This window comes from Drosophila bipectinata, chromosome 3R (genome assembly GCF_030179905.1).
Source record: "Drosophila bipectinata strain 14024-0381.07 chromosome 3R, DbipHiC1v2, whole genome shotgun sequence".
Lineage (NCBI taxonomy): Eukaryota > Metazoa > Arthropoda > Insecta > Diptera > Drosophilidae > Drosophila > Drosophila bipectinata.
In genome coordinates this window covers 14,797,344-14,807,290 of record NC_091739.1, presented here as the reverse complement: position 1 = coordinate 14,807,290, position 9,947 = coordinate 14,797,344, and the positions used below count along the sequence as shown (strand labels likewise).

The 9,947-nt window shown below is 45.4% G+C and overlaps 3 protein-coding genes across 5 annotated transcripts; 1 reads left to right on the top strand and 2 right to left on the bottom strand.

Annotated features, from left to right (window-relative positions):
- Positions 1-2,555: 2,555 nt before the first annotated feature.
- On the bottom strand, positions 2,556-3,832 carry LOC108129511 (transmembrane protein 179). The gene is made up of 4 exons (XM_017247511.3): positions 3,638-3,832; positions 3,430-3,573; positions 3,104-3,347; positions 2,556-3,046 (listed from the first exon to the last, which is right to left on the bottom strand). The coding sequence occupies exons 1-4, from the start codon at positions 3,745-3,747 to the stop codon at positions 2,843-2,845; spliced, it is 702 nt and encodes a 233-aa protein (XP_017103000.1). The 5' UTR covers positions 3,748-3,832; the 3' UTR covers positions 2,556-2,842.
- A 24-nt stretch (positions 3,833-3,856) lies between these two features.
- On the top strand, positions 3,857-5,893 carry LOC108129510 (uncharacterized protein CG5902). Of its 2 annotated transcripts, none has more exons than XM_017247508.3 (3): positions 3,857-3,956; positions 4,274-4,469; positions 4,525-5,893. In XM_017247508.3, exon 3 carries the CDS (start codon positions 4,655-4,657, stop codon positions 5,393-5,395), a length of 741 nt encoding a protein of 246 aa, XP_017102997.2. In that variant the 5' UTR covers positions 3,857-3,956; positions 4,274-4,469; positions 4,525-4,654; the 3' UTR covers positions 5,396-5,893. The 2 variants fall into 2 exon arrangements, with proteins under 2 accessions (XP_017102997.2, XP_017102998.2); XM_017247509.3 differs by lacking the exon at positions 3,857-3,956 and adding an exon at positions 4,051-4,201.
- Positions 5,894-5,980: 87 nt separating this feature from the next.
- Epp (Ecdysteroid phosphate phosphatase) lies at positions 5,981-9,834 on the bottom strand. Of its 2 annotated transcripts, XM_070282261.1 has the most exons (8): positions 9,678-9,834; positions 9,359-9,599; positions 9,103-9,298; positions 8,808-8,909; positions 8,255-8,424; positions 7,864-8,191; positions 6,917-7,798; positions 5,981-6,861 (listed from the first exon to the last, which is right to left on the bottom strand). In XM_070282261.1, exons 1-8 carry the CDS (start codon positions 9,788-9,790, stop codon positions 6,623-6,625), a joined length of 2,271 nt encoding a protein of 756 aa, XP_070138362.1. In that variant the 5' UTR covers positions 9,791-9,834; the 3' UTR covers positions 5,981-6,622. The 2 variants fall into 2 exon arrangements, with proteins under 2 accessions (XP_070138362.1, XP_070138363.1); XM_070282262.1 differs by lacking the exon at positions 8,808-8,909 and having other exon boundaries at positions 9,678-9,833.
- Between the last annotated feature and the right edge of the window lie 113 nt (positions 9,835-9,947).

The following is a 9,947-nucleotide window of genomic DNA, read 5'->3' as shown; positions in this document are numbered from 1 at the left end:
GAAGAATACCAAACTATGTCCAAAATATGTCAAAATGGAAGAAGAACGGAACCGGAAGTGTGTTTCAAGATGCAAAAAGAATAAAACCCAGCTAGGTCGAATATGAAAATTGTACAGCAAATGCGAGAAAATTTGTACGAAACCTTTTCTCAACTTTGGTCGATTCGATAGCGAGATATTGAGAAAGAGGTGAGGGGGAAAAGGTGCTAATTGCATAGTTGGCTAACACTAATTGGGACGCAACAACCGGAAATTTGAAGCCACAGGCCGTGTGCTTAGCATTCGGGCCGTGTGGGGTGGATTGAACCTAAAAATAAAATCTTGGATTGTGCAATTGGTATGAATTTTCTCCGCTGCTGTGCTTTAACAAGAAAACAACAAAAGTTATTGAAGAAAACCAAAAAAAAAAAAACAGAAAGAAAATGCATTTTCGAGTGTAGGAAACGTGGGCGTCGCTGTTAACCCAGCGATGCATAAGTATTTCACTTGCATTTGTCTAAGAAGAAAACCCAAAAACTTTTTAGGATGTCAAATCCTCCAGAAGAAGAAGGCAGAGAAGGATGTAGAACGACGATGAGGAGTAGGAGAACAAAATAGGATGAATGAAGATGGAAAAAATCCGAAAACTACAATTTCAACTTTAAAACGCTTATAAAGAAAAACAATTTTTTAAAGTTTTATAACTAATTTTACATTAAGTCTTATGTACACACACGAAGCGGAGCGAATCGCGACTAGAATGGTTACCACCTTGGGTGGGTCGAGTGCGAATCTCCCGCGCCTGCGGATATTCGCCTGCGCACTCGGCCCATCCCTGGTACACAACACTGCGTGGCGGCCGGCCCAGCTGGGTGTGCGAATATCCGGATTCGAGTAGGAGGCATCCTGCCCCACTCGGCTTACGGCAGCGGGACGCACTCAGCCGGTGCCGGCCGTCCAAACAAGGCCACACACACAGGCGATATGCCCACGAGCAGACCGTTATTATATCCCCCGGGAAGAGCTGTCAGGAGCTCGCCTATTGCCATGAAGCGACACGGAAATCGCATGGCACTGGTCACCAAAATCCAAAAACCTATAACCACCTGCCAGACCCGTCCCTCTCGGGAGGCGGGGGACAGCAGGGGGGCTTTTGAGCTTATCAAAGGAACAACCACTCACCTCTTGCGTTCAGCAAATCACCTCGACCGGCTGCGATTAAGGGGCTCAATGCCTGGGGTTAATCGGACCCACACTAGACCGATTTCCGTGAACTAAAATTATATAGGATGGCCCGCCGGGCGCTTCACCAGATGGCTATGCAATGGATAAACGAAAGGAAACGCGCGCCAGAGCCACAGTTTTTTACATTTTGAACATTTTGCGATTATTTAGCTTAACGAATTCGACACTCTCCCATCCCAGATTGCGTAGCCATTTGGAATTCACAGCGTTGCGGCGAGGTTGTCCGCCATTTTCCAGGATTCCGTTCCAAAGTAGGGGCTCTGGCCCCGAAACCGAATGGAGCCTGGACCAATTAGCCCTCGGCAATTTAAATCGCAGCCCGCAGGAGATTTGGGTTTTCACCTCATTTCGTACAAAGATAAACCATAACAAAGATACACTGCACATCGTTTTTTACCACCATGCGTTATGTTTTTTAAATGTATTTCAAATAAAAAAAAAAAGTAAACAAAAAACCAAAAGAATAAAAACAAAAAAACAAATGAAAACAAAAAAATCTAGTCTAAGTTTGAAAGGAAATTACTATAATATGCTATTCAAAGAAATCCAAAACATAATTACCACTGAGCCAGTAAAAATACTATTTATAGTACATACATTGATGTAGTGTTAAATATAAGCAAAACCGAAAAATTACGACAAAAACAAGAAAAAAATGAACAAACAAAATTTCAAGAGCCAAACAACAATTTGTTTCATAAATGCCAGAATAAATGAACCGAAAACCAAAGAATCCAAGCAGTCGTAGATGAAGATGCAAACGTGCATCGCAAAGATTCAGATACAAATCCATAAGTGTACAAGTAACTATTTTTCTCTATACCAAAGTAAATCTCCACCATTTTTGCTCCACATTATGAAATAACTCGATGCAGGCAAAGATTGAATTTGGGAACGAGGGTACCGCTACATACCTAGTGCGAGAATTGCCAAGCGAACAAGTTCAACCGAATCTTTATGAAATTGTTAATTGATTATTACAACAGACTACGCAAGCAAACACGGAATTTAATGTAAAATGTACAATAGCGTCGCTTTAAAGTCTATAAGAACATTTTGTTGCAATGCAAACGTGAAATCCAAACCAAAATCCGTTTGACATTATGGCAGATTCGTCAATAACATCAACAACCAGGACACACACAAACAAAAAAATAACTGCAAAATAAATGTAACTGACATAACAGAATTTTGTATTACTGGTTCGAAATTGGAGGGGCTTTTAAGAGCAAAAGTAAGTATGCCAGATGAATACGGGGCGTATGAGTAATCTGTCTTTCAATGGCTTTGAAGCCTGCCTTCTAAGCGGTTAGCAGAGTCTTTGGTAGGTCTGTCTTTTGTTATTTATAATTTTATTCAACTAGATATGTAAAATGGAATATTCGATTAAATATATATACATAGAAATACATATCACTTAATGGGCTTATACGTTATTAACATAATTTCGATTTACATTACACACAACTACTGTTTACTACATAAATACGGTACGCTGATTCTGGGTTTCCGCCTCGATAACTAGAATGAGGACTGAGTGGCATACGATGATTATAATGCACATTATGAGAAATACGTAGAGAATTACAAACTCCTGGCTGCTTTCAGACGCACACAACTATTTGTTTTGTTCGGAGTCTGAAGAGGCATGGGAAACGATCGGGGGAGTAGACCGGCCGTCATGCTGCTGCTGATTCACCAAGCGCTGGCGCTCCAAATACATGGACACCTTGATATTTCGCACCTGGTGGTTGTCGATGAGTTTCAGTAGAGCGATAACGCCAATTCCCACCGAAATGGCAAACGATCCCCAGGCGCCAAACTGTTTACAAAATAATTTAATTACTGAGTTCAACGATTTATCTAAGATAGTACTTACCTGGGTCGTACCCATTTCAATGTAGAAACCGGAAGTATTGATCTTTTCCGTATCGCCCCGAATGATATTTTGGCCAGCAGAAATCTCGCAGGAGGGAAAGCGCTGGGTCATGCCATCACACCACACAATAAATCCAAGGGTAATAAAAATTGCCGACAATATTGACATGGCCAGCATCCAAATGCCCAAAACCACATCAATGAACAGTGCTATAAATGACGCCTCCTCCTTCATGCGAGCGTATCTATTTAGAAAATAAAAGAAGCAAGCAATAAGAATGTAAATCTTCAAGATTAGGTGTGGATACTGGAAGCCCAAGCAGTTACCTGTATATCTGGACCACGGAAATGATAAGCAGGAAAAAGCCTGTGATAAGTGGGAAATTGCAGAAACCACTGGAGGCCCACTCGACATCGAACATGCCATCCTCCTCTCGCCATTTTCCAGTCGTAAACAAAAGACAGTGGCCACTGTTAGGAATGTAAAATAATTAAATTATTTGCTAGTGGATGGAAAAACTGCGCACTTCCGTACCAGAATTGGTCGAGGTTGATGAACAGCGGCACGATGATGCACAGCGACAGGATGAACAGAATGACATGTCCTGCTATTTGGCTGAGCAGCAAAACATTTGCCAGAGCCATTTCGAGATTTTATCTAAAAAATAAAATTGGCAAAGAAAAACTGCAGCTGTTTCCGTTGCTTTCGTCTTTTCCGATATATCGTGATATCGGTCAGATGCATCGGTATGCGAGTAATCGATAATTTGCAGTGGCCCTGGCCTATAGATCGACCATCTCTAGTACGTCCTCAACTCGTAAAAAAGTGTAAAATTTGTTTACATTAATAAAAGGTAAAAAAGTGTACTTAAAAGGCACTTATTGTGCCCTATTGACCTAAGATAAGATAACCAAGGATGAGGGGCTATTGGCAAGAGTGTGGGAGGCAGCATGAGGGTTGGGAGTGTGCTGCAATGCAAGCAAGAAGAACAAAGAGCAATTAAAAACCATGGGGAGTGGGAGAGAGAGACAGAAGAGAAATGGGAACTGCAGCCGTCGTCTGGTTTCTCCCCCCCACCCCCACCAGTAGAAGCGAAAGGTGAAGATCGCTAAGGAGAATTGTATACCGATTGAACAGCACTCTTCCATTTGCTATCTCCCTCGTTCGCAGACGAAGCGAAGACAGAAGAAACGGAAAAGAAAGCGGGCCAGCGGACTGCAGATCGACGACGACAATGTGCTTATGAGCTAGCCAAGGACCAACAGGACGGCCAAGGAAGCCTAGGAACAAGGTCTGCATTCGGAACTGGAACCGGAGGTCAAGTCGCAGGAGGCAGAAGGTGACCTAGTTTGGCAGGCTGAGGAAGGTGAGTGGGCTGTGGTCCTTTGACACCCAACAACTCTCACTTACATTGATTGCAGCACAATCCCGTAAAGACTCAGGCTGTTCTGTTGCGTTAATCGAACCTTGGAGCATCAACGTGCACTGCCATTAGCTGTAACCTTAATAGATATACTTAAAGTAATTAGTGAACTTGACTAGACGAGCAGAATGTCCAATTCTCACTACAACTATCAACACCAACCGCACTCCGGAGGAAACCACTCAGGAAGCAACGGGGACGGTGAGTACCAAAACCAGCAGATGGTACACCATCCTCAGAGATTGCTCAATGGCCACAACGGCGTTGCGGTGCCGGACATGTGCCTCTTCTGCTTCGAGGTGCTTGACTGTGAGCTGAACAACATGGACGGTCCAGGAGTGCCAATGTTCAGCAACGACGCCTACCCGCTGTTCGTCACCTGGAAGATCGGTCGCGACAAGAGACTGCGCGGCTGTATCGGCACCTTTAGCGCCATGGAGCTGCATCATGGGCTCCGCGAGTATGCCCTGACCAGCGCCTTTAAGGACTCACGCTTTGCCCCGATCTCGCGCGATGAGCTACCCCGTCTCACTGTATCCGTGTCAATCCTGCAGAACTTTGAGGAGGCTCAGGGTCATTTGGACTGGCAGCTTGGGGTGCACGGCATCCGAATCGAGTTTCTTACGGAGCGTGGATGCAAGCGCACTGCCACCTACCTGCCGCAGGTGGCCACCGAGCAAGGGTGGGACCAACTGCAGACCATCGACTCGCTGCTGCGTAAAGGCGGCTATCGGGCTGCCATCACCCAGGAGATGCGAAAGTCCATCAAGCTGACACGCTACCGCTCGCAGGAGATCCAGATGCACTACAGAGAGTATCGAGAGCACCTGGAACGTCGCGCCGGCCAGTTCGGCAAGGTGCAATGCTAACAATCGCACATGCCGGGGCCGAGACGATGATCCTGGCTGAGGGCAGGCCTGATGGCAGTCGTCCTCCTTCTGCTGCTAGCCTTTCAGTTCAGTCCAGCTTGGCGCCCGCTCGCTTAATTCAATTTACAGCCACATTAAAATTCTTTCAAAATATATATACCATGAAATGCTTGACTTACTTAAGCGGCCAACCCCTAAGAAAACAAAGCAACCGAAAGCAATGCATACAAGTTGATTACTGATTACTTTCATTGATGTTGTGGCTAAGGTCAGGCTGGTTTCTATTTTAAATCAAACACACAAAGAAACAATATAATACAAGCATATATAGGAATATGTACTACCGAATCAATACAAAACGCATATATGTAATTCAAGTAAAATGTTCAGCAATTATATTAATAGATTTAACAACTAAACAAATTACATTACTAATTCTAATTCTATGCGCATTAAATAAAGATCGACGCCTTTCGAGTCGTGCAAGACAATGCAAAATATTGCCTCTCATTACCGCCCGGTGGCTGGAGTGATCCAGCGAGTTGGAGTCTCAATCGATTTGGCATTACAAAGTTTCATTGTATATTGTTTTCCATTATGTTTATTGTTCCATTATGTTGTGCGTTGTTACATGGTTTGTACTTCTAACTCTAGTCGATAATATCGATACAATACCGGCATTACATATGTTATAATCTCAACAGGTTGCTATGGAATCGGCCTCTTGGATAAATTGCTTAAAAAAAACTGCGCTACGCAGCAAGGCTAATCAAGTGTTCTAACAACTAAGCTAGTAACAGAGCAAGTTAGTCTACGGCTAAAGCGACGAGCAAGCGCTCCAATAATTACTGGAATACGGTGTACATGTGCAAATGTATATATGTATGCATATATATTCAATATATATAATATTGTGTAGATCGCGGTTATCGCAATAAAGTATGAGTCCATTGAGCTCGCTTTTGAAAAAGCATTATTATTGTTTCGATGATGACAGATGTCATCCGGAAGCGGGTCAGCAAATAAATGGAATTTCCTTCATACCCATCTAATTTTTATGGCAGTTTCGTTAAATCAAACTATGGAAGCTTCAGTGTCCGGTGTCCAGATAGCTTAGCAAACGAATTACGTATACATCCTTTAATGTAAAAGTTTTCTCTGGTTCCTTTCAATCACGCCCCGATTTCAGTCTCAGTGCTTGCACAGAAACTGCTCCAAGCACTGGCACTAGGTGGTCGATAAGGCATTCCACTCGAAGCGCGGATTCTTCGAGTGTGTCACCGGAAGACACTCGGGCTCTACCAGCTTCCATACCCCGTCCACCTGTTCCACTGTTGCCAGGCTACAGTACGGGATCTTGTGAATGACCTGACGGAGTTCATTGGTGCTCCGCGGACATCCTCCGGTCAACTGGCGGGAGCAAGTGTCCAGCGTAGTGGCATGAGCCACCACTAATATATTGCCGGCTGAAATTATTTAACATTGTAGTTGTCGAAATGGGCAAGGAAATCCATTACTTACTTGTACGCTCGAGGAGTTGCAAAATCACGTCATGGTTTCGTTCATAAAACTGCTCTGTGGACTCCTTAAGGCGAACGATCAAGTCTGACGATGGCTGCACCGGCTCATAATCTAAATCAATATCATATTTGGCTTCCACCAGCTCGTTTTTGGACAGCCAGTCGGGCACTCCGCTGGGATACCAGGCCATCCACTCGAACAGGCCAGGCTCAAGCTTAATCTTTTGCTTGCCCTTCAACTTCAAGCCCTCCAAGGCGCTCGTGCAAGTCTGGATGCAGCGGTACGAGGGAGAGCAATAGACATGGTCGATCTGGACATCAGCTTCCAGCAGAGCTTGGCCAATAAGACTGGCCTGGAAGACACCCACGTTGGTCAGCGGTGAATCGTTTTGCCAGCCCTCTGGGCTATTCTTCCGCCTCGGCAGGGTCTTGGGCATGTTCAGATCCTTGCGCATGTAGTTTCCAAACTCATCGAAGCAATACGGTATCCAAGTACCGAATGTAAAGTCAACGCGCTCTCCATGTCGCATGATGTAGACTTTCCGGTTTTTGGCGTGCGAGGCGTCCAGCGAGCCCAGTTGAAGCGAGTGATCCGAGTGGACACTGAGTGTATCGTCCGGGCGAGGAGCCTGCACAGGTGGCGGCTCTACCTGAATTTCATCCACTGGTTGCTTAGAGATTGAGGTGGAGCAGGAAGACATATTGGTAGTGATCTCTATTGTAGGCGTGTTCGGATTATGCTGGTGAGCCAAATTTTGGCTATTCAAAAGCTGCACGGAAGGCAATTCCAGGCAGGGCTTCAGGGTTTGTCGCAAATACTTTTCCACGCTTTGCTCGGACTCCTCAAACGAAGATCCTTCGATGATCTCGGGATGTGTTGCGCCTATAAGTGGAAAATATCCAATATGTTATGAAATTTTCCAAAATCTAATCAGTAAGATAACATACTTTGTTGCAATTCGCGCTGGCGGTCCTCCGGTTCGGTTGATAAGCTACGGCCGTCCACAATGTCCAGGTCCTCGGCTGAGGTCAGCGAAGAAGCCACACTCTTAGAGAGCTGCACCACTCTGTGTAGGGTCCAGGCGTCGGACTCGGCAGTTCGTTCAGTGTAGTTCACTGGTAGGTGACCCGTGCTTCCGGTTAGCCAGGAGATACCCTCTGCCCAGCCGTCACTAGAGCTGTCCACCACCTCGGTATTCAAGTAGATGTAATCCCCGATGCGCAACTCCAGCTCATCCGTCTCGTGTGGATTGTGCGGATAGACGACCTTTTGGACCTGCAAGTAGGGAATCAGGAATTAGATTCGATTCAAGAGGATGGCACTGGTATGTGTGCTAACTTGTTTGGTAGCGAGTCGCGGATCACGCGAATAGAGGCGTAGCTCCCAATTAGAGGCGCAGCTGGCGTCTAGTGTTTCCACGAGTGCTTTCAGTGCATTGAACTGTGCCTGCGGGAACTGGTAGGCGAGAGTCAGGTGCAGGCTCTTAACGTGGGGTTCGAGTGAAATGGCTACGGGTAGTCAGAGGTTATTAGTGGAATGAACGCTGGAAGGGACACTGAACGTGAGTGTCACAGCGGTGCTGCTTATATGCGGTGGAAGGAACTAGGGTGAGTCGACACTTTGATAAGGAATCATGCGAACTGGAACTAATCTTTGGGCGATTCCATAGAAAGTATCGCTTTGGTAGTGAGTGCTTGCAATCGACCCACCCTAAGAATTTTAAAGATATTACAGTAAAAATTCCAAACAATTTTGAAGCGTCACGAAGAATTGCTCTAATTAGCTATATAGATTAGTAAATTATCTACTGGTGGTAGTGAGGCATGCATCGGTTGATAAGCTATTGTGTTCTTAGGTGAGTAATAATTATTAAACTAGGCTAATGGCTTACATCGACTGCTGCGGGGAATACAGCGAGTGCCCGAGGATACTGCTCCGCACCAGGGGAAGCATGCCACAATGGCGTCCAGCTGCTCATAGGTATCGCTAATGACTGCATCATTAACCAGATCCAAATCCAGTTATTAGTGGGCGGACAGGCGTGAAAAAAGTAAAACAACATAGCCGTAAGCCACTCCGAAACTTGGAAAACCGTGAACCGAACCGAACAAAATGTAAAATAAAGGAGAAACCGAAACAGCCCAAAGAAAGTGCAACCAACAGAAAATAAACTGATTGGAGCGTACTTGAGTTGGACACCTCCTTGACGTATTGCAGGGCCAGACGCTTTAGGTAGTTAGCATCCTCCTCAGCCACAAAGAAGCCCATAAAGTTCTGGCTCATGTAGGGCTCCAGCTTCAAAGGACGATCGAGAAGAGCACCCGTCATATCCACCACCTGCTTGAGGGACTTGGACAACTGGAGCGAACATTCGTCAGGGGCCTATCGGAAAAACAAATAATGTAAATTATCCGTGCTGGTTAGAGCAAAACCAATCTTCACCTTGAAAAAGGATACCAAAGTTATGTGGGGCACGTAGTTGTGGGCTCCGTTCCACCCGCACACCTGACGAGACTTTGCCCAGAACTCCTCCAGCTGCTGCAGGAAGGGACCGGTTGGACATGCATAGATGATATACTCCCTAGGAGCACACTCGTCCAGAGTGGAATCGTTTACATGGGCCAGCAGCCAGTCGGAGGCTATTTGCACCCCTCGGTTTCCTGTCGACGCCAGAGCCTTCTCCCTGTAGGGTTGCAAATAAAAAAAAATCAATAAAATCTCTCCACATAGAAGCCACTTTGTAAAAATAGGGACAACTCACGCCCTGTGCCTGGGAAAGCCCATTTGGAGCAGCGTTTGCAGCGGTGTCAGGTGCTGCTTTGAGATGCAGATCCGCGTAGGCGTCTGACTCTTGCGCGGCGGAAGCGTGGCCATGTCGGTGCACCTCAATGATTCCAGGATCCTTTTCCCTTTCAACTCCTTTTCTTCTGATCCTTTTTAGATGCCCTTTTCAGTGATAATTTTGGCAAAAGGTGTTGATAATGAGTTTACCAACTTAGGGTTGTTGATAATGTATCAAAATGTCAATATA